This window comes from Terrapene carolina, unplaced genomic scaffold, assembly GCF_002925995.2.
Source record: "Terrapene carolina triunguis isolate 2854851 unplaced genomic scaffold, T_m_triunguis-2.0 Scaffold33715, whole genome shotgun sequence".
Lineage (NCBI taxonomy): Eukaryota > Metazoa > Chordata > Testudines > Emydidae > Terrapene > Terrapene triunguis.
Genome location: NW_020698066.1, coordinates 4,316,152 through 4,341,288, shown reverse-complemented (window position 1 = coordinate 4,341,288; position 25,137 = coordinate 4,316,152). Strand labels below are relative to the sequence as shown.

The 25,137-nt window shown below is 39.3% G+C and overlaps 1 protein-coding gene across 1 annotated transcript in view; it reads right to left on the bottom strand.

Moving 5' to 3' along the window:
• LOC113409489 (protein PTHB1-like) overlaps positions 1-25,137 on the bottom strand; it is a 476,973-nt gene that overhangs the window by 450,829 nt on the left and 1,007 nt on the right. The window contains exons 2-5 of the mRNA XM_026663464.2: positions 21,474-21,596; positions 19,142-19,292; positions 17,913-17,977; positions 14,925-15,038 (exon numbers count right to left, since the gene is read on the bottom strand). Coding sequence (XP_026519249.1) covers positions 14,925-15,038; positions 17,913-17,977; positions 19,142-19,292; positions 21,474-21,585 — 442 coding nt within the window. The 5' untranslated portion in view covers positions 21,586-21,596. The remainder of the gene's footprint in view (positions 1-14,924; positions 15,039-17,912; positions 17,978-19,141; positions 19,293-21,473; positions 21,597-25,137) is intronic.

Sequence of the window (25,137 nt, the reverse complement as noted above, 5' to 3'; positions counted from 1 at the left end):
AAGATTTTCATATGATGTCTAAATTAAAATGCTGGTCGTTAGTCAGTATTGTTGTGAAATGAATGTACAGATACTATGTAAGGAACTATGTATGTTTACTGAAAATATGTTTTAAAGTCTGTACAAAGACAGAGTTGACATATACATTTTCTGTCAGATAATAATGTTTATTCACTTGTCTCTCTGGCACGTAAATTAAGCCTTGTAAGTTAACACAATGGAGAGTCATTTACATACTAAATCACGGGGAGATGTGAAATCTACAGGGAGACAGCACACAGAAGAATAAGCTACAGGGAGATGTAACGAGAAGGCAAAAGACACCCCTTTGCCCATTTACTTCCTAAGTGCAGGATAATATGTTTACATTCATGAAAACACAATCTCAATCAGCCTTGGTTGAAATGCTGCAGAGGATATTTGGGGTGAGATAAACATATTTAGAATTGAGGTTAACCTGCTAAGTTAAGTCTAGTCTCCAGAAAACATGTTATAATTTTGTTTTATATGTAACTTGCTTCCATTATCCTTACTCATTCTCGCTCGAAGCTTTGATAATAAACTTATGGTTGTTTTCACTATAAATGTATCTCAGTGTTGTGGTGTTAAACAAGGTGCTAATCCTGAGTTGACTCATACAAACTAGTGTGTACATGTCCCCTTGCGGACAGCTGACCTGGTACTTCTGCGAGCGTTCAGCAGAAAAGGGGCTGACCACCACAGAGGAATGCTTCAAAGAGGCTCAGGGACTGGGTACATCTATTGTTAACCTGCAAGGCAAAGTAAGGGTTGATACAGAACTGAGGAGATTATTTAGTGGCTAACAGGCTGGTGGGATCTGAGAAAAGACTACTACACCAACATAAGAACAAGCAAGCCTCCCTGCTGCTGGAGTCAAGGGAGTAACAGGTGCCCAAGGTACTCTAAGAAACATCACAGTTTTGAATACAGATTCACTGACAAACTCTTCTAAAGGAGTATTGTCCCCTGTGGGTATAGTGAAAGCAGAAGAAATATTTAAAAGGCAGTTAGTAATGCATTTTGACTATGCAAACCAAGACACTTGTGATTAGAAACAAATCATACAATGTGATTAGACAGAGATAAAACTGAGGCAACAGGTAATCAATACAGACACTTTCACATCTAGGTCACTTGTTCAATTGTAGCCCAGGATAGTAATAACCAACGGAGTAATGTTCTGTAATATTTAGCCAGCAAGCAGCAAGCCAGCTGCTTGCTGGCTAAATATTAAAGGAATTGGTGGATTATGTCTCTATCACAATCACTACCATCACTATTCATTACCTTTTTGGTAGTCTGACTGGTCATGATTTAATAGGCATGAACAATTTTTAACCTTTCCCTCCAGAATGGGGTAGAAGCACACTGCAAATAACCATATGATCTTATTATTGTAGACCAGCCTTGCAAAGGTCTGTTTGCCCATGCATGTATGGCCAGTAATTATTTTGACAGATCAGTAAGATGTCATGCATTTTTTCATTATCAAATTAGATGGCAAAGGAGTACATTTTATGTCTGGATAGCTACAGTTTCATGGCAGTTTTTCAAGGCTGCTGTAACCCTATTGTACCTTACACCAGTTTTCTGTAGCTTTCATTCACTAAATTATGCTTACAATCAGACTACAAGCCTTCTGGGGCAGGGACCATGTCATGTCATCTTCTTTCCTTTGTAAACGCCTGACATATTTTTGGGCACTATAAAAATAAGTAATTATCACTGTCAATGTAACTCTTTGCCTATTGACCAACAGAACACTTCAACATCCAGTCCTTTCAATCCAGCACATTTTCAGAAGTACTAAATATATAATTTTCAAAAAAAAGGCACTAGTAGCATAACAAAGAGAAAACAAAAAACACATATTGAAAAATAAAATTTAAAGTGATACCCAACATTAATCTACAAATATTCTTTTTAAGACTCCAACAGTCAATAGTGAATAAATGTTTTAAAAGATTCATGATACCTAAGCCACATGACTTCAAGTAGTGGGACTGGCAAAACTCTTGTACTTGTAACCTATTTAATATATTTATTCCCACAAAATGACCAAAAGCCAGTTAGCAGCCACAGTAAATGAAGTCGTCTACACCTCAAATTCTGCTGTACTGATCATCCAACTTCAGCATTTTTCACTAAGTCTTTTGAGATTCTATATCAAATTCTAACCCAGCTACACTCATTTAGGCAAACAATCACCACCAGATTTTCTTAACAGTATGTCCATCTGTTTGCTTCATGCACCCTATTATTCAGATAAATGGATCATCCATTTGAAGCCAAGTATTCTTCTGAACCATTTCCTTTTACAGCAAGATAGATGTATTTCAGCTTCTTAAAAATCTTAAGTCAGCACTTAGCTTTATTTCACTGTCAGTGTGTGGAGCTGTTTAAAAGAATAACCCTTTTTTCCAAGGCTTAGCTGCCTAACATTTCCACATACTAAACTAATTAAGTCACCTAGTAACTCTACATAAACATTGTTTAATCTCTAGTTTATCTCATCACTACTTAATTTAAAAACAATGTCAAAAAATTATCTACTTTATTTAAAAATCCCCAGTCAAGGATAGCATTTTAATTTAAAAAGTGAAACAACTTCATTTTCTGGTTTCCATTAATACTCGAAATAATTACTCCACTTTAATAATATATATTAAATGTGTGTTGGAACTGAATAAAGGCGTGTCAGCACTGGATCAAGCATTTTTCTTTCAATGATGAATTTATTCTTATCATCTGATATTATTATTTGTATTATTGTAGCCCCAGTCATGGACCAAGACCACGTTGTATTAGGTACTATATTAACACAGAACAAAAAAGACAAACCCTGCCCCAAGGAGCTTACAATTTAAGTATAAGAGACAACAGATGGATACAAACAGAGCAATAGGAGACTAGAAGAATACAATCAGACAATAAAGGTCAGCATGTTATGTTGTGCTTTCACACTAGCAGCCTAACCCATTGTCAAGTTGTTTGTAGGCATCAGAGCAGAGGAAAGTTTTGAGGACATATCTGAAGGAGGATAATCCACAATCAGCAGCAATCTGAACATGTGTAGCATTATGAGGGTTTTCCTCAAGGCCCTGGGTGGAGGTGACCCAGACATGCTTTCGTTTTTGCTTTTTTAGTTCCAAGAACTCCTCTCCCTAGTGTCCCCACAATCTTTAATATCTAGAAGCTGTATATTTTTGTCTTAGTTTTACAACGTTTGCCCCATTCTGAGCGTTTGCTAAGATCACTTACTGACAATCACCCTCCAATAAAACTTTGAAACAAAATTCTGAGTTCAGCTCCTAAAAATCACATACAAGCCACAAAACAAGCAAGCCATGTCTACATGTACAGCGCTGCAGCTGTATTGATACAGCTGCACTGCTGCAATGTGTCCAGTGAAGACGCTCTATGCTGATGGGAGAGAGTTCTCCCGTCAGCATAAAAATACATCATCCCCACGAGCGGCATAAGCTATGTCGGCAGTAGCTCTCCCGCCAACATAGCGCTGTGCACACTAGTGCTTATGTCAGTGTAACTTATGTAGCTCAGAGGGGTGAAATATTCAAACCCCTGAGCAACATAAGTTTCCCTAACATAGGCAGTAGTGAAGACATAGCCTCAGTGACCAAAAGGAATCACTCCACTAACTCGTCCAAAATATGCACTTTTTTTGGTAAGTTAGCTGGCCAAAACACTTCGAGACCACAAAATAATCCTAGACTGGAGTACAACTATCAGAAACTATCACTGTTTGAAAAAGAAGATGCATCAGTACTGTGAGAGAAGCACCACCATGAACCAGGATTTGATAACCACCAGTTTAAAAAAAATCTAGACAGCTGTGACATATTTAATATTTAATAAAAAAGTACTACAGAGCCCCAGGATAGTCACTGATGGGTAGTAAAAGAATTAAGAGAAGATGTACTGCTATCTTTACAAACCTACTTTTGATGGTCCTTCGAGGATGGATAAGCTCTCAGAGACTTAGAAAAGAGAAAACGTGCCCATTTGATGTGTGGGGGAAAAAGTCGGCAAATCCACAGAATTACAGCAAATCAGATAATTCTGATGCCTGCTAAATTGCAAAACACAGATAAAAAGAAAATGAATTTGTAAAAAATAAGGTGATATACAAATGGTATGAAGTAATCAAAAATTAATCATGCCAAAGTAACTATTTCTTTGACAGGATAACAATATAATGGATAAAGGAAATACAGTGGACAGTGTCTCTAAACTTCAGTAAGACATCTGATATGATCTTGCACAACTGTCTCACGGGAAACTAGAGAATGAAGAAGGTTGACTAGGCTATTGCACCAGAGAGAAGAATCTGAGGATTAGAGTAGGATGATGAATTAAATAGGAGTCAACAATATAATGATGTCACCAAAAAGACAGATGCTATATTGGGTCATATTAGTAGACATATCCTATTAAAAACAAAGAAGGTAATTGTTCTTCTGGGCACTTGGGCCTTGACTGGAGTACTCCAACAGCTAGAACCCTGTAGGCAAACTGCACACTAATAATGTACACTTCACACTAGCAATGTAAACCAACTGTTCACATTTGGACACAATATTTTTAAAAATAAATTACAAAGCAGTAAACAGTTACATATTAAATTTATAAAAGGTTTGGAAAATAAGACCAATGTGGAAAGGGTAAAATAGTTTGACTTTCATTCTAGAGATAAGAGAAACAAATGGCCCTTGAATTATTTAAAAATATGAAAAAGATCTATGATAAAGACACAGGGATAATTTATTTTCATTAGTCATTGAGGATCAGATCAAAGGTCCATCTAGGCTAGTATCCTGTCTTCTGACAGTGGCCAATGCCAGGTGCCCCAGAAGGAATGAACAGAACAGGTAATCATCAAGTGATCCATCCCGTCGCCCATTCCCAACTTCTGGCAAACAGAGGCTATGGCACCATCCCTGTCCATCTTGGCTGATAGCCATTGATGGACCTATCCTCCATCAACTTATCTACTTCTTTTTTATGGGACACTTTGGAATTCAACATTAGCAGAAAATACCCTATAATAACAATCAGACAGCAAAAAAATGCTGCCAAAAATGCTGCATCATTCCAAGGGATGCTTTTAAAATGAATTTACTACTTGTGAGAGGTCCCAGTCCAATAGCCATGCAAAGTGATATCTGTTTCTCTACAGAACAAGACCAGCACTGAACTCCTGAGAATGCAGAGTTGTGGAGGTTATACGAAGGAATGTTTCCCATCCATCCCCACTGAGCAGCTGTCATGGCAAGCTAACTTCTCTTCTGGATGGTTTGACCTAACACAAAGTCAGAATTTAGGACTTTCAAGGGTATGTATGGTGGTTCAGCACAAAAGCCCAGGATCATACTGTTCTGGATAGGACCTGAAAACAAACACATAAGCTCATGGATTCCTAGACTCAATTTTACACATTTCCTTGTACATTGTATTTATCAAGCTTATACTTAGTCTGTTTTCATTATTACCACTCCAATTACTAGCAGCCGAAATAAATGATAGCTCTAATTATATAGTCAGCTGGGATAAAATCATGGCCCAATGAACTCCATTTGAGTTTTGCCACTGGCTTCAACAGGGCCAAAATTTCACCTATCACCTAAAAGAAAAAAGAAGAGAGGGGGAACTGTTTAGAAAGAGATGCAGTGAGGATCTTCCTTAATTATTTTCCCCACCACATGCTCAACTTACAGAAAAAGGTTATATCACCATTATTCAAAGAGAAAACACACCACTAATAGCCTTTCAAAGTTATGTTATATGGGGAGGCATTCAGGAGCAGAGGTTGGTGGATTTATCCTTTGAACAAAATCCACAAAAGAATGAGTATACAAATAATCTTTCTTTATACAGAAGCAATTTAACAGGAAGGTAATAGTTAAACACCCTGCTTCTTAATAGAACTAGCCAATAAATCAATGTCCAAATTTATATCACTGCTCTACTTAAACATAGCTATAAGAATCATTTAAACCTTACAGCATAAAAGTCAGCTGATAATTTTTTTCTGACTAGCACCTAATAAAAATTCATTCTTGCAGAATTGTGGAAAAGTTAAGTACAGTCCACCCTTCTCATAAAGTTTCCTGTTACAAGGTTGCATGGTTTACACATATGTTGTATTTTATTATTTAAAAAATTCCTCCTTATAGCACCCTCTTTGTTGTAACACTCAAATATACTTTGCCTCGAGGCCAGCACTATAATAAAAGTAAAATGAATTCAGACAATTTGCTGAGAAAAGCTAGGTGGAGGGAGGGAGGAGTGGGTTTTAAATCTTTTTGTCTTCTTTTTTTGCTTGTAATATTTTCATGCAATAATTTTTATTTTCTTTCTTTAAAACACTTTTTTTTATTATTTCCTTTTATTTATACAGTACCTGTGGAATAACTTCCAACAAATCTGTGCAGTTCTGAAAGCCATTTTATGATCTTGGAATCCTAATTTCAAAATCAGAACATGCTTGATAACTGAACTCTACAGACTTTATCAGCTTATTTCAAGAAGCTATATGAAGTGAGCTGAATTCACTGATCATTTTAAAGCCATTTAGTACAAACATATTTTGTGCAATTAAATAAAAATGGAGTATAAACATTTTTCAGTGAAAATAAAGACACTGTGCATAGAATTAATATACATCACTATAAAACAACTTCAAATATACTGTACGTACACATAGAGAAAATGAGCTCTGTCTAGTTAAGTATCTTGTGTGTCAACAATTCCCACTACTGGGATGTGAGCTATCAAAAAAGCAACAAAGAGTCCTGTGGCACCTTATAGACTTTGTTGCTTTTTACAGATCCAGACTAACACGGCTACCCCTCTGATACATGAGCTGTTAATGCATTATCTATTTAGTTCTTAGATCGAAGATAGCATTAAAGTTTTATCATCTTTTTTTTTTTTTTTAATTCAAGAAGCATTCAGGATGTTCATACATGCAGCTCAATGTATCATTTTTTCCCTCGCAACAATCATAAAACCCATCTGATACTTGGGAAAGGTTGCTTCCTATTATGGCATATGGCCATTGCCACATTTCATAGGCACTTTAGATAGAGGCCTAGGAGTCAGGCAATTAGGAAACAGTTTGGGAAGCACAGGATCTCAGTATCCAGTTCTTCATTATTATATTCTCACTACATTTTTAGTTTATACATATGTTGGCTGTTTTCCTGATTACTACTTGCTCTGGCACATATCTGATTGCATGGATTTTAGGAATTTTTATTTATATCACAATATATAAGCCTATAGAAACTTCGAGCAATCACTTCATTATTTAAAAATGCTTCTGCACTCTTTCATACATCTTCATCAGAAATCTGTTCATCTTACTTAGAAACATCAATATCTCAAACTCATTTTCTATTATTAAAAATATTTATAAAATACTTTGGCATTACGTAGGACTTTACTGACAGTTAACACATCCCTCGCCCAGAGAGTTTACAGTCTAATGGCCAGATTGTGGCCCATCCTGAACAAGGCAGTATAGGGGGCATAAGATGTCCCCTTACTTCTTTGCCTACTGCCATCCTACTACCACTTCCTATATGCAAGGGGAAGCAGGGTCCACAGAACTGGTATATATCCCCCTTAAGATTTGTGGGAAAGGATAAGAGTGGAATGAACCTTGATTCCAACCCCTTCCCACCATGTCAAGGAGCCTATGCTGAGACAAGTGTAAAACTGTGGCATTTTACTCTCTTTCTGGAGCAACTGGGAGACTGATTTATAAAGTCACAATCTCACTCCTGGACTGATCCAGGGGAAGCACAACAGCACTCTGTCCCTTACTATGAACTAGATCACAAACTGATAATTTAGCCCTAAGTAAGACAAGACAAATAAGTCAAGACACAGAATAACATTTATTTCCATCTTAGGTATTGCCCTCAGAAGACACTTAACCTGGTATCTAAGCATCAGATTAGAAGGAGGCTGTGGAGATTACTGATAAAGAGGCACAAGGGATTGTGTGAAAAGCTTAGAGTTAAAGAAGAATTTGAACAGAGTGAGGGAGAAGAGAGTGTGATGGACAAGGACAGGATGACTGTTCCTAATATGGGATCAAAATCATAACGGCAAGAAATAGAAAGCTAATAAAAAAGCAGGGTGGGAGACAAGAGTGGAGGAATAAGGCAAAAGGAGTGGCAAGAAATAGGGCTGAAGAGTGGATGAGGATGAGAGCGATTCTGAAGTTATGCAGGACAAGAAAGAGAAATCTGCACAAATTTCACACTAAATCTTACATCTGTGTGCCAGAGTTTTTGTGAAGTACATTTCACTACTTTTTAAAAATCATTTTGGAGGGAGGTGGGGGAAACGCATTATAATTGCAATGATAGTCTCCTCTACTGCATTAAACAAAACAAAACCCATTAAAGCACCTATAGAGGCATATAATACTGACAGCATGTTAAGAAGTGAACAGTTCACTCTACCACCACCTGAACTTTTCAAGATGATTTCAAGATTCTGGTGTCCTTCTAAAGCCCTTAATGGATAAGGGTCTAGCTAACAAACAGTAACAGTAAAGTTGAAGGGCCTCAGAGTGAAATTTGTGGGAGCATTACATTAGCAGTGGAGAGCTTTTGCTTGTGAACTGCATGCATGGCCCATATCTATCCACTTTTAAAACAGTGCATGACGCTCTGCTTTATACAGGCCTTCTCTAAACTAGAAAATAATCCTCCTAAAAAACCCCAACCAGCCACCAAGGCTTATTCAGTAAAAATAAAGAGCTGCTTTGAAAATAAACACCAATACATAGTCCATGTTGTTTAAGAGCCACACAAAATTATTAGGGTTTTTAGAACTGTCAGTAAAATTCAGTAAACTTTCAGTAATATTACAGGCTAATTTGAAAAATATAAAATTAAAATCCTTGATTGAAAGGCATCTTTTCCTGTATGCTTTTTCCCCCCCTCACTTTAATTAAAACCAGAGTACACAAACTCTTTATACACAGGGACTCCATTAATGACTCCCTGGTCCAGCTCCCCATATACTCAGTTTACAAACTACAGCTGGTTTGCCAGTTGCAAGTGCTGGTCTGAGAAATCACCTACTGTTTGTTAAAATGGGGTTCTCAGCTACTCATAAGTGGGGTCTGCTGCAGAAGGACAGCTAATAGCGTCCAATTAGGCCTGGAGAGGAAAATTAATCATTCCAGAGCTTTATTGGAGGGGCATAAACGGAATCAATGGGCATTTTTAAGGGGGAAGAGGACTGCAGGACAAAGATGAGAAGACAAGGCCTGGGGGACAGTAAGAGGATGCTGTCCCTCCCATCTTTGTCCCCAGATATGCAACCCCTGCAGTGGCCAGTGCATTGCAAGATAAATATCTCTAGTACATTGTAACTAGGCTTAAGAGAACACTACTCTGGATGTAGGACTTCTCTGCTCATTCCACATGGGTATGTGGACCCTCATTTGTACTTTAACTACTATATAAGAGTGAGGTGGTATTATTTAATCATATATGTTTAATTGGTTAAAGTAGAAATGATTTAATTCTCTAGTGTAGAACTATCCTGTTTTTCTTATACAAAGTAAAAGTGAGGGAAAAGGGTATGAGAAATAAGAGTAACAGTGGGAAAGAATGCAAATGTGTGAAAGTGGGAGAGAGTGAATGAATGGAGAGCAGGTGACAATGATTGGGGAGTATGGACAGAGCCGGCTCCAGCATTTCTGCCGCCCCAAGCAAAAAAAAAAAAAAGCCGCGATTGGCGGCGGCAGTTCAGTAGCAGGTCCTTCGCTCCTAGAGGGAGTGAGGGACCTGCCGCCCCCGAATTGCCGCAGGTGCCGCCCCTCTCCCTTGGCCGCCCCAAGCACCTGCTTGTTAAGCTGGTGCCTGGAGCCGGCCCTGAGTATGGAATGAATAAAGAGGGAGTGAGACAGAGAGGAAGGAAGGAAGTGAACGCAGAGGGACACAGAGTGTTTGGGAGAGTACACTCAGATCTAAAACTTGGGCCTGGATGGTCATTTGTTCCACCCACAGGAAAAATATTAGAGGAAACACTGCTCCACCGGCCCTCTGGCAGGAGCCATGGAGACGCACTCATGTCCTAGTTTCCAAGAGGTCTGCAATTATCCAGCCATGGATATGTGCACTCTTTCTTCTCTCTCCTATTCCCAGGGGTTATTCAGGGGCCTAGCATGCACAATCTACTTGTGTATGGCTGTGCAGAGGTGGTGCAGCTGTCCAAAATAGAGGTAATCAATCATTATGGGGGTGTAAATATATTTGGGCAAAATATATACTTATAGTGTTCCTGCAAAACTTGAAGTCCTCATATGCCCCAAACAAAGAACAAGTCTCACTTGGTGCCAACACCCTCTGATTCATCTTTTCCATTAAGAAGCAAGTTCATTCTTCCTACAGCTAAATTTCATATGTTAGGATGATATGTTTACTGCCTATTCCCCAGCCATGTTGAAATTGGTACATAAAGATTATATATTACTGCTGTATCACACTTTGATAAATTAAAACAGTATCAAGGTAAACATTCAGAGGTTAGAAATGTATTTCTGTGCACCTATAAGCCATAAAATTCACTTGCTTCATTCCATCTAAATCTAACAAAAGCCACAAAATTTAACATCGGGCATCATTACTACTATCTGGCATGCTGAAAGAAACACTAATCTGGCATGTTGAAAGGTTCAGTTAAGTACTTTCCATCATTTAAACGGAGTATCTCCTGTGCTTCCAAGTGTGGCATACAGACTATGCCCACATGGCAGCTGGGAGGTGTAATTCTCAACACAGGTACATGCTGGATATGCTCGTTAGCCCTTAAAAAGAGCAACCATGAAGGCTCAAGCGAGTCCAAGCAGTGCCCATGCCACTGCAGCCAGGGCTATTTTTTAGGTGGTAGCTCAAGCAGAGCCAACATGCGTGTATGTCTAACCACAATGGGAATTACATTTCCCAGTTGTTGTGTAGAAAGACCCACAATGGCTTTAAATTAGCAAAAGGAATTACGGTACTAATATTCAGGGCCACTGCCCCAAGTGGTATATTGGATTCAAGTTATGCAGCACTGCAGTAGAATCGGTACAATATCTATTTATTTTCATATTATATTTAATTTCAATTTAATCTCCCTAACATTTTCAATATTCTGCAAAATTTTCCTTAAATACATAGCCACACTGTTAATGGTGTCAGCTCTGACAGGGCATATGGGTGCCAAAAGCCTCAAGGAGGTGTGGCAAGTCATTTTGATTTTTGGTAAGCAGGAGCCTGTTGAAGCTCTTTGGCTTTCTTGGGAAGGGATGTATTTCATCCTTCACTTCACCTTTGTGGGCAGAGGTGAGGTAACAATTTTGGAGGAGATGGAGGACTTCTTCATTCTTCACCCAAGCGAGACTTGATGACAACCTGCAATATCACATACACACACTAATTTCTGGCATTACAAACTGTAACGGGGTATTTCAGTTTAATGATTCTGCTAAAATGATTGGAAGCAAAATAACTAACAATATTGACATTTAAATTATCCTTATTAGAATTCAGACTGAACACCACACTAACACTCATAGGAGACACTTTCAGAGATATTATTTAAAGCTGCTGGTAGAGTTAGGCAGACATCACTGCATCAGTTGATATTGAAGATTATACTTGAAACCAAAAAGGCGAGAGGGAGGTAGAGTGTGTGTGTAAAATGAAAGCTTAGTTTCTCCAGCAGAAGTCTAGCCAAATCTGCAACAGTTTCTCCCTCCCCCCCCCAATGTTTTTCAGTAAGTGAAAGTCAAATTCACCTCCTCTGCTTTTCTACAAAAACCCCATAAACTATGAAAAACATTTGGTTTTAGTCAATAAAATACTTTCTGCGGAGCAGGTTTTCACCAAAAGTATTTTTGTATTTTCCACACCTCGTTAAGTCTTACAGTAAATGCACCTGTAGAACCAGACCATCGGAAGCAGTGTTATAAGTGTAGCAAAACCAATGACTGTAACCAGAGGACCATCTAGTGGTGGTTCGGCCACATCTCATGCCCTGCCCATTGTGCTGTAGCTCTTTAAGGGAAATATAAATATACACTGCTGTTTCTTAGAAATAAATCATAAATTTGTAGAGGGGCAACTCTGGCAGCTTCTTGAGTGCTCAGAGTTCCTAAAGCTTGATTATTTGGGCAACAGGCCTGGGTATGAGAAACTACAGTGGTTGCATTAATTGATTCACTGCTCCTAGCAATGAATGAGGACAAAATGTGTCCAAGCAGACTCTGAGATTCGTCAGCAGCTTTTGATACCAATCCTAAAGTTCTGTTAACTCACTAGTAGATCCTGGTAGGAATGGATAAAGTTGCTGTTGAATGACTCCATTCTTATACCCAGAGGACAGTCATGGGCAATATTTCCTCTATCCCAAGAGTTCTCTCCTACAGCATAACACAAGAGTCCCCACCCCTGTTATCCCACCAATTCCACGTATATATCAGGCTGACAGCATCAGTAAAGAGACATTGGCTGTACTGTATTCAATATAACATACTTCTCCAACACATCTCACCGAGGCAGATCAACACAATAAATAATCCAATGTTACAGTGAGTTTGAGGCTTGGACAAAGGCTAGCTGACTGCAACTTAGTCCAGACAAGACAAAGATAAAGTTGGTAGGTTGGGGGAAGGAGCCAGAGAGTTAGTTGGTAAAGCTTTTATTGGTGCTCATGACTGAAAGAGTCAATGCCATTTGTAAAAGTATATAATCTAAGTTTATTATTAGAGATGGACTTCTCTTGGAAGACAAGCTAGTGGCGGTCGCCTGGAGCACATTTTCCTCCAACCTGGCAAGATGAGTCGTCCTTTACTCTCTGATGTGGACCTTATCCGTATCTTTGTGACTTTGAGACACTTTACTCTAAAGTGTTCTTTGTGAAACAACACCTTGAGAACAAGCAGAAAGTGAAGTTCACACAAAATGTGGTGGACTACTTATTACAGAGTTTCACATTGGGAGCACATTATGCCAGTGCTCCACCATTTGTATTAGCTACCAATAGGAATACAAGATAATGATTTCAAACCATCTAGGGCTGTTAATTTGATACTGCCTCTTTCTTTGTGTCACTCTACCAAAACTGCCGTCAGTAGAGGAGCTTGAGTTGGAGTTCCCCACTAAAAGGGAGAAAGTGGATGGCAGGGTCCTGCAGAAGGGGTCTTCCACTTTGGAACTTTGATCAAACAAGTTGGGGAGTGAGCTCAGATTTGTCAACTTTCTAGACATGCAAGAAAGTGCCTTTTTGGGGGGAGAGGCCCTCAAGGAGAGGGGATGGTGACTCCCAACAGGAGAGGACTGGGGAGGTTTGGGCTCATTTAACTCATATCTACTCATGAATATTTCTCTGTCAGCCCTTAACAATGTATTGTTATTTGTGTTATGTGTTATTTTATGGAATGGATGACTGGACATTGCATAGTCATCTAGAAAAATGTATGTACAAAACTTCAAGTTAGGAACCACAATTTGTTTAGTTTCAATTCTTTTTATTTTCATCCTATAATTCACAGTACCTTTCATTCGGGGGAAATATGGGAGCCCTCTAGTGGTTAAACACATGCATATTTAGATAACGTCAGATTTTGATACCCCCCTACTCAAAATGAGTAGCATTAACTTCACAAGTAGTCGAATTGACTTCTGCAAATAATGCTTCAGTAAGGCCCCCAAACCTGCAAAACACTTACATATGTGCATAAATAAAGCATGTGCAAAAAAGTGTTTCCAGGATAACGGGAGCAAAGCATTTAAAATCTGGCTGCAGAAGTTAACTGAAAACTGTAATATACTGAATAACAAGAGGTCTGCTTAACATTTCAAAGGATAACATTACATAGACTTTCTTTTAAAAAAAGATTTAATAGGGCAGATGGAACAGAAGGTGGAAAAGCCAAAAACAAAACACACACACACAGACACACAGACACACAGCAGTCCTGAGAGTAAAGAGGACTACTCTATTTTTATTGTCCAACCTTGGCAAAATGCATAACATGACTTAAATGTATTAAAACAAAAGAAATTTTCAATATCTGAATTATTACAAGGAAATGAAATTTGGGTTTTATTTGTTTTTTAATATAGTTTTAACATAAGTGTCCTTATGAACTAATATCCTTATTTCAACAGTTGATTTTTAATCATCCTAGTATATTCTGTATTTAACTTTCTTATTTTCGGTTCATTGATATGTTACAAACAAAAGCAAAACAAATGATACTTCCTAACTGTTCTCATCCAAACTATTAATCTAAAGATGGTAGCATCACAAAAACTCCCAAAAAGAAGCTTACTAGTATTTTCAGAAGAGGCCCAGGATTGAATGAGGATCAAAATAACTATTCTTGAGGCCCTACTTAATTTGCAATATTGCGGATCCCGCAATATTAGGTTTCCACCACAATTTTATCAGCTGCCTGTGCGGCTGGGTGTCCCGCTGTCAGCCGGAGCCCCAGGCATTAATGACCATAATATTGTTGCAGCAAAATGTCTGGCATAACATAATACCTGAGTGTTTATATTGTTCCAGGAAATTTTTCTTAAACAAAATACATCTTCTCTGGCTTTTCCAAATTACCGCAATTAATAAAGGTCCATTATTACTTTTGAGCTATTTTCCATGTCTTGTCTGCAACACTGCCACAATTATTTGACAATCATTCCGCAATTCAAGTAGGGCCTTAACTATTCATCGATTCCTAGACATTCCCAGATAAATGTAACATAGCCCCAAAGTGGGAAAGCTTGCATATGCCACAAGCTCACATTGTTCTTGATCAATGTATAAACTTTAATCCACAATCTAAAATTCACTTAGAATTAATTTACCTTTCACACCACCAAATGGTCCATAAGTCATGTTGCAGGCTGTTCGCTGAAGATTGTGTTCATACATAAGTTTGACATGATACTGGTTCCCATGTTCCACATTTCCCAAAGTTCCTATGAAAAAACAAGGAACAATATATGTGTCTAATTTTTAACTCTTCTGGCTCACGTGAAGAAAAAACAGGAACTTTTTTAGATTATTTAAGAACATTATATGGTGAGGCCTTATCTATTATTAGTTGTTTTGGGAGGGGTGCGAAGGTTGACAATGATATATTTTTAGGAAAGTGGCAAACGTGTTTATTATTTGTACATCAGCAGTACATAGAGGCCAAAAACAGGAATGGGGTTCCATTATGCTAAGCACTGTATAAACAAAGTAAGAGATAGTGCCTGCCCTGAAGACGACTCTGTGTTTGAGCAGAGGAATCTCACATCTTTCGACGATATGTGGTTCAACTATTTGATCAGAAATCAATTTACTCACCTAAAGAAGGCAAAACAAAATGTTTTGCGTTACGATTCTGCAGTTCTAGGATCCAATAAACAAAGTATGCCTCACAATTTATTTCAGCCAAAACATCTTAATCTCCTTAAAAGAGACTCTAAATTAGGCAGGGGTGAAAGTAACTTTAAAGATTTACCGGTACGCCAGAGTCCTGAGCGGGCGTGGCCAAACCCGGAAGAGGCGTGGCCTCAATGGGAAGAGGCGGAGCCTTTCAAGATTTAAAGGCCCTGGGGCCCCAGCTGTGGCTGGGAGCCCCAGGGCCTTTAAATCACCCCGGAGCTCCCAGCTGCAGAGGTAGTTGGGAGCCCTGGGGCTCAGGGGCGAATTAAAGGGCCCGGGGCTCCAGCCGTCACGGAGCCCCAGGCCCTTTAAATCACCATGGGAGCCCTGCCGCCACTACCCTGGGGCGCTAGGGCTGGGGTAGCAGTGGCAGGGCTCCAGCAGCGATTTAAAGGGCCAGAGGCTCCGGCCGGTGCGGGGAGCCCCGGGCCTTTTAAAGCGCCGCCGGAGCTCCGGCAGCGGGGCTCGGGCAGCGCTTTAAAGGGACCGGGGCTCCGGTGCAGGGAGCCCTGGGCCCTTTAAATCACCGCCGGAGAAGCCAGTCCAGTCCAGCACAACGTACTGGCTCTTGCCGATACACCGTACCATACCGGACCAGCTTAGTTTCACCTCTGAAATTAGGCCACATCAGCTCATAACTCAGTTTTTGCAGTATGTTTCTAATGGTTGACAGAAAACTGATAATTATCCAAGTAGTGACTCAGTGTAGGGCTGGACACTACAGATGGCATATACATAGTTTGTTAATTCCCCAAACATTATAACAACTTCAAGTTCCTGCAGATAGATGCTTGGAGATATTTCAGAGGTATATAATCTATATCTCAGAGGTATCTGCAAGAGCTTGGAGTTGGTATCTTTGGGTAATTAATAAAATGTGAAAAATGATACTTTTAAAATTTGGAAAAATCTCTTGAGAACCAGAATAGTAAATTTAGGGCTGTGTGGTTGATGCAATGCTCAATAATGTAAGGATTATGGAGTCTAAAATGGGGATTAGCATCAAATGAAGCACCTATATTCCATGCTGCATTATCTAAATTGAATCCAACCATTGTTGATTTGAGCTTTTCTGCCTTGAGCTCTGCAGATGCAAAAGTTTCCTACCACACCAAATAATACTATTACTTGCAGATCCCAGCCCTACTACATCAACAAAGAGAGCACAAAGTTTCCAATCGTGAACAAATCTGTACACCACTACTTGTTCAGCTACAGACTACCTGTCAGTGGATCCATCAGTAAGAACAATAATAAACCTAACTTTCTGTAATCGTTTGTGAGATATTAATATAGTCTGGTCAAGATTAAAGAGGATCCTTTTGGCCTACAAATTGGGGATTATTTCAAAATCTCTAAAACTGAAGTCATGTTTAGCAACTGTGTAAGAAATGTTAAAAAATGAGGCACCAAAAGGAGTTTGTTCTCTGTGTCTTAGAGATCCAAGAATTCAGTCTCATATTTGATTATGTACTGCAAACAATACAGCTGCATCAGTCCTGTCTACACTCAGACCTTCTACACTCTAAAGGAGGGGAAGAATAAGCAGGTTTACCCTTTCATTTTGCTGTTCTGGCCTCCTCATCTTCACTAATACATCTTCCCCAAAGCTACCCTCCAAACCTCTAAGCTACTTGCAAAGATTATTTTCTTATTTTAAAGCAAGTATCAAGCATTTAATGTTTAATAAAATTTAGCTCATTTTTTAAAACAATTATATTTACAGGGCATCTTTATCTGCGAACAGTTTGCTCATTAGAGCTCTGAGCATCAGCTTCTGTATTCAAAGTTGTAACATAAGAAGCTTTTATTGACAAACATATACTACTATTGACATACTTCTATTGACAAACACAAACATTTACTTTTGCTTGTCCATGCTCAAGTTTTAATATTAATCTGCCACATGCTCTCTAAAATAATTCTCTGAATGGTAAAGCTTGTAACAAAGCTCAGAACGTGCCAAATGGTTCAGCAGCAGAGCTACTGCTTCCACAAGCTAGATCTGCAACATCACTTTTCAAGCAAAGGGGAACTTGGAATATTGCAGAGGTAACACTAGTGCTTCTCTTTGAAGAGTGCAGTCTACATAACTACAACTCATTAATGCCTGGGCACAGAACAATTCAGCACACTCAGAGCAACTGCCTGCTCTCTATTAGCCACAGGGTACATTTTATACACAATTGCTACTATATGACAAAGAAGGACCAAGAGTGTGTAAGAGAAGAAACATCAGTTCAGAATGGAGGGACAGTGCGAGAGTCCTTCAAACTCTTTGATTGAGACTTTGCACTATCAGTACCAGAGAAACTTCTCATTACACATGCCTAGTCAGGCCAGATAGCTAAACTGATCAATAGCAAAAAAAGAAGGTAGACAGAGAGATAGACAGCTATTCTGGACAGTTTTTTTTTTACCTGAGACAGCATACACACACAGTTTTCTGCAATGCAGTACAGCCAGATGAAGTAGTTCAGTACCACTGACAATGAGGGGGGGGAAAAAAAAGGAGAAAATTTGCAAGTGAGTTTCCAGTAAACTGCAGCACTGAGGGCCTAATCTAAGACACGCTGAAGTCAATATAAAGCCTGCGGGTGGACTTCCCTGGGCTTTGGATCAAGCCCCAAATTCTCAAGTGTTAAGTACCAGCAAAATGAAATATTGTGCAACTAAATTATCTTTCAGAATTAAAACATCTGAAATTATATTTGACAGCTAATAGTTGTTAAGTTCTCAGTAGAACCCTGAGACACATTTTGCAGATGTGAGCACATGAAGCAAGCAAGCTTTTTCTGATTCAGCCTGATCCTGATATCTAACAAGCTAGTACTAATACTTCCAATGAGAAAAATAATGGCGGGCAATTATGTGATTGTCACTTTAGATGAGCATCATTTGATAGATATGGATACTACTTTACATCCACAATACAAAATTAAAACCCCATTATACAAAGATAGTCACAATATTTTGTATTCTGTGCCCATCCTCTATACACGAATAATCTCATTTACTGCAAAGAAAAGAGCTCTTGCACTATAATAATAAATAATAAACAAAAAAATTAGCAGCAGCAGCAACCTTTGGTTAGTTCCAATACCATAAGACATTGCTGTATCTGTGAAGTACCTTCAAGAGCACCCAATTAAAAAATGAAGGGTGTTGAGAACAGATATAGGTATTACTCTTAAATTGGCTTATAATAAATAAAATAGCTTGCAAAGCAACATGTCTGATGCATACTTAGTAGACAAGTATGTTTTTAAAGAAGCACAGCAATGTTTACATGCAGCATCAGAACATAAGTAGAGGACATTTGGGGATTTTAATATAACCTAACCTAAGACTTTACCTTAATGAGCATAAACATTTTTTTCCATTTATGCTCTATACCATATAAAATCAATAAGCAGATTAAATGCATAATTCAGCATTCATGAATTTCTTTTAATGGCTGTAAGAGTCACACACTGCAGTGCCAAGAAGAATATGTTGATTCATATGAGATAGCTCACACCTAAACCCCAGGCACTTTACAACATTGATCTAGATGGTCTTTAGGGAGGCAAGTTAGCTACTATAACAAATTAGCCTAAAGCCTTCAAATTAGTGTAATCATTATCAGCAACATGGACTGTTTACTTACGAAACAAATTTTCCTACTTCCACCTGGAGTATTGGATCTCGCAGTTGCACTTCCAGGAGCAAATCTTCAGCTTGCATTCCATCTCCAGGTTTGACAGGGTGAGGATTAAAGATTCGAAGATATCCCATATAACTGCCAACAGTTATTTTATCTGTAGAAAAATTTCCAACAAGAGGAAAATTAGAAATAGAGAAATAAATGTGCTGCATATGTGCTTCAAAGTGTACCCTTAAAATGATGGGATGTTTACACATAATTATGCTGACATTCTGCAGCCTAGACACTTAAATATTTCAACAGTGAGAACGAGGAAGCAATAATTCTCAAACTCCAGTCCAGTCTCTGAAATCCACTCTCCGAGTGTAGCCAGTACTTCCAAATGTTCAGCTCCCATGTCTTAAAGATTTGGCAACACTCTTCTCACCAAGCAAGCAGCAGAATGTTGACTTTTAAAAACTGGTAACAACAACGTTATAGATGCTATCCAGATGAGAAATTGAAGCCTAATTATTACTTTTTCAGGTCAATGTATCATAGAATGGACCAAATTCAGACTTGACATAAGTGGGTGAAACTCCCATTGACTTCAAAGTGGATTTGGTTCAGGATTCCTATAGTAATAATATTTGTTATGAAATAGTATTTAATAAAAGTCAGCAAAGATTCTTAAGAAACACAAATCTGAAGTAAGTAAACAAAAATGATTACAGAAAGCCCCCCGTACCTCAGGAGATCAGTTCTGCTCAGAACTCCCAGAGAAGACACTAACATTTATCTCTTCCAGACATCGATCCGTGTCTGAGGTGTATCCAATAAATCCTGTCCATAAGTCACATGGACTTACTCATAGTACAAAAGATCGGACTGTTTCAGAGTGGAGGCAGCCAAGGTTTACCAGGCTTTTAGCCATTTGGAACAGTTCCACAGGACCCCATTTCACGCAGGTGGAGAAGCAGGCAGCTATCTTCATCTCTGCTGTAGCAAACATTCATGCTGCAATTCATTCAACTCAGAGCGTGACCTCTGCCCCTTGCACCCTAATCTCTGCCTCATCCATTTCTGTCACAATTTATCTGTATATCATACTGACAGATGAAGATGACAGTCATGAAGACATTTGCATGTCCCTTAGCTCCCTAAAGCTATCTCATTTACACACTCTTTACAAAATATTTTTCTTACATTTGATAAACTTGCCTAAAGGGGGATATTTTTTTTTTCATCCAGATGTGCAGGCAGTCAGGTTTACCTCTTATTTTATTTACTTTTGATCAAACTCCACACCAAAGGGTCCCCATCAAGTGCTCTGGCCACCCTTAACATATTTATAGACAACAGAACATAGGAAATGCAAAGTAAAATAATTGACCAAAGCAGCAATACTTCTTCCTCCCACCTACCAGTGAATATCCAGTAATATGACCTATACAGTTTAAGCTCTTCTCCCCCAGCAACAGCACTTTCCACTAGACAGAAATTCCATCTTCAATTGCCTCAGCTAATACCTGCTCAGAAAGATAGCGGGAATTTGATGATTTTTTGGGCATGCTACACCGCCTATTTCAGACATGGGGAGCAGCACATTTCAAAGGAAAGGAGAACACTCTGCCAGGAGCCCTCCTCCTCCACCCCCCTTTTTGGGTGGGGGAAGAACAAGGTGGCGGGGAAGGGAAGAAATCAAGCTCAAGGGCTTTTGCTGATTACAGCTGGGGCAGAATGGCACAGAAAGGCAGTTTCAGGTAAGCAGATCCTAAAACACTTAGAGATTTATAGGTCAAAACTAACCCCTTAAAACTCTTGGTAACAGGTCCCAAACGCTACCCTAGCTACTTCAAATGCAAGCTGACCTCAAACATAACTTCTCATGGCTGAGCTAGCACTAGCTTCATTAAACTAGCAGTTACTTTCCTGAATTTCCCACCAAAAGATGCCCAAAACTGTATTTTGCAATTATACTTGATAAGTGTTTTTCCCTTCAAGTGTATGGCAATGTTTTCAACAATTCTTTAATATTGTATACACACTGAGGTAATATTAAAAATATGAAAATAGTGCCACATACTTGTGAAAAAATGCCACTTACATGTTCCATGCTCTAGCAGGGTTTCTTGAAAGCAATGACATCATATAAAATGAAATGATGCATTCTAGAATATCTAAGTGAACTCTGACAACAAAAAGAAAAGGGGCGGAGGACAAAGTGTAGTAATATATGCCAAATGCCTCCTACTTCATCTCGTTAATAAGCATTTAGCACATGTTGCTGGAGTAAATAAAAATTGCAGTCATGTTTCTGTCACAATCTGAAGGCCAACTCAGAATTTCTGTTTACCTTGTCCACTGCCGCTGTTGTCAACATCAGCTACACATAAACACCCTTGATCAAATTCTTCTTTTTCTCCAAGAGCTGTTGACCACCAATCTCGGGCTTTAAATAAAGACATTCTCCTTCATGCTAAAAGGAAACAGACTCTGGGGTAAAATCCATACTTTTCATATCAAGTTATACAGATCATGTTAGATTTTCTAGTAAGCATAGTAACCTAAATTATTTTTGCTTTGATTCCACACCAGCTCAGTACAAAAACAAATTAAATCAGGAATTCTAAATGTCCCTGTGGAACTCGTTACCAGGGGATGTTATGAAAGCCAAAAAACTGTAACTGGGTTCAAAAAAGAATTAGAAAAGTTCATGGAGGATAGGTCCATCAATGGCTATTAGCCAAAATGCTTTTAGGTGTCCCTAAGCACCTGACTGCCAGATGCTGGGACTGGACCACAGGGGGATCACTTGATAATTGCCCTGTTCTGTTCATTCCCTTTGAAGCATCTGACATTGGCCACCGTCAGAAGACAGGATACTGGGCTAGACAAACCATTGGTCTGACCCAGTATGGCCATTCTTATATTCTTATGATATCATACACTTTTCAAAGGTATACAAATGGAGCATATTTTTCAGAAACAATAGTTTGTACAAGATTCAGAAGTTAATAATAATTAACAGCATATAATAGAAATATAAGGAGATGGGGAGTCCACAAAATCTGACAAGCACGATTTAAAAAAAAAAAAATACTAGTAGGTATAAAAGTTCTGTTATGTCTATTCTTGGGACTTCAATCACATTGCTTAAAAACACTATGAAATGGATCAAGCCATAAATGACTTTATTGTCTTTCCAGAGCTCCTTGTACCTGGCTATATCACAGAACCTATTTCAGGACCTGGACATCACTAACAAAAGACATTTGTGATAAATAAAGTGTGGGGATAGCTCCCTTTGATGGGCACCCAGCCAGCCAGTTAGCTGTAAAATCCCATAACTGTTCTTTACTTGCTTTACCTGTAAAGGGTTAAAAAGTCCCCAGGTAAAGAAAAAAAATGTGGGCACCTGACCAAAAGAGCAAATGGGAAGGTAGAACTTTTTTAAATGGGGAAAGAAACTTTGCCTTTGTCTGTTGTTCTCTAGGCTGGAGGGACAGAGCAGCCATGCTATAAGTAGCTAAGCCGGGTATGATTATAAATCATCAGATCATGCCTAGAACTACTTATCTGAACTCCAAATGTGTAAGTTGATCAGAATGTTTAGCTTGATGCGATTAGGGTTATTTCTTTTACAGTAACTCCTTACTTAAAGTCATCCCAGTTAACGTTGTTTCGTTGCTGATCAATTAGGGAACATGCTCATTTAAAGTTATGCAATGCTCCCTTCTAACATCATCTGCTTTGTCCACTGCTTGCAGGAAGAGCAGCTTGTTGCAGCTAGCTGACGGGGGCTTGGAACCAGGGTGGACCGGCAGCCCCCCTATCAGCTCCCCGCTCCGCTAAGTTCCCTGTGCGGCAGCTGCCCAGCAGGCTAGCAACTGAGCTTTCCCTCCCCCCACTGCCATGTGCGGCTCCTGCCATCTGAGCCTCCTGCTTGCTGTGCAGGGGGGGAGGGAACAGGGGGCTAATGTCAAGGTGTCCCCCTCCTCCCACACCCCGCTTACCCCCTTCTTCTCCCTATAGAGCAGGGTGGGGACACAGATGGAGAGAGACAGAGAGAGCCTGGGGCAGCAGTTGCTGTCTCAACTTCCTGATCCACTTAAAAAGACAATACACTTAAGAGTGGGTCAGCTTACTTAAAGGGGCAATGTGCATTTCTCTCTCTCTCTCTCCCACACACAAGCTGTGTGTCTGTCTCTCTGCTATGCTATCTCCCCTCCCCTCCATTCCTGCTGTCTGGTAGAGTGCGAGAGGTTACATTAACAACAACGTGTTAACCCTTGAGGGCTCAGCCAAGTGCTAGTTCATCATTTAGCACAAGGGTTCTCAAACTGGGGGTCGGGACCCCTCAGGGGGGTCTCAAGGTTATTACATGGGGGGTCACGAGCTGTCAGCCTTCACCCCAAATCCTGCTTTGCCTCCAGAATTTATAATGGTGTTAAATATATAAAAAAAGTATTTTTAATTTATATGGGGGGGGGGGTCGCACTCGGAGGCTTGCTATGTGAAAGGGACACCAGTACAAAAGTTTTAGAACCAGTGATTTAGCAGCAAGGCATTCCCTGGGAAATATCCCAACCTCTTCCACCCTCTAACTTCACCACCTCAACCAAGCTTCACAATCATCATAGCTGTGAACAGTAATAAATTGTTTGTTTAAAACGTATACTGTGTGTATATATAGTTTTTTGTCTGGTGAAAAAAATTTCCCTGGAACCTTACCCCCCCATTTACATTAATTCTTATGGGGAAATTTGATTCACTTAACATCGTTTCGCTTAAAGTCGCATTTTTCAGGAACATAACTACAACTTTAAGTGAGGAGTTACTGTATTTCTTATTGGCTTGTGGACTCCTCTGTGCTAACCCCAGATGCTGTTGTTTGCTTGTAACCTTTAAGCTGAACCCCCAAGAAAGCTATTTTGGGTGCTTGATTTTTGGAATTGCTCTTTTAATGTCTAGCAAAAGCCTAAGTTCCAGATGTATTTTCTTTCTTTTTGTTTTTAATAACATTTACCTTTTTAAAGAATAGGATTGAATTTTTGGTGTCTTAAGAGGTTTGTGCATGTTGTTTGATTAGCTCATAGCCACAGCTAATTTCCTTGCTCAGCTCTTCCCCTGAGGGGGGGTGAAACAGCTTGAGGGTACCCCACAGGGAGGAATTCCCAAGTGCTCCTTCCTGGGTTCAAAAGGGGTTTTGTTGCATTTGGGTGGTGGCAGCATTTACCAAGCCAAGGTCAGAGAAAAGCTGTAACCTTGGGAGTTTAATACAAGCCCGGAGTGGCAAGTATTAATTTTTAAAATCCTTGCGGGCCCCACTTCTGCACTCATAGTGACAGAGTTGGGAATCAGCCTTGACAACATCTCAGTTAAATACAAGAACCATTTTTCCAAAAAGGACTCCTGAAAATTAATCTAAGCTGACTCCTTGCATTATTCTAGCACCTTTTACATGACAAAGAATTATCCTTGCAGCTGCTTGGCAAGGTAGCTGTCCCTTTAAAAGAGTACCATGTGGGAGAAGGAATCTTTCCAAAGGAGGTTTCTTCTCTGATTCAAGGGATCAGAAGAATCATCAGCTTTGTCTAGTTTTCCTAAATAGCAGCTTATTTCTCAGAGCACACCAAGATAAAAACAGATCAGCATCAAGACCTCCACTGAATAATCGCCTTGAAGAAGATGCCCTCATTACATGAGTGAGGGACTCTGTTTGATAGTAGAAAAGCCGATTTGTGCCCTACCTGCCTGCTGTTATCTCGGGGGGGGGGGGGGGGGGAAAGAGAGAAGAGAGAGAGGAAGAGATTGGAGAGAAGATAATCCTTTTGTAGACAGTGTGATATGTATAAGATTGCCATTGTTTAAATCCACATCTTGTCTTTTTAAAGCATTAGGTACAAGATTGAATCTCAACAATTAGATTTAGTTACACATCATACAGAAGGCACAACAATTCTTGAATTATTTCTTAACTTTTTTAGTATTTATTTTCATTTTGTTTGTTTGTTTTT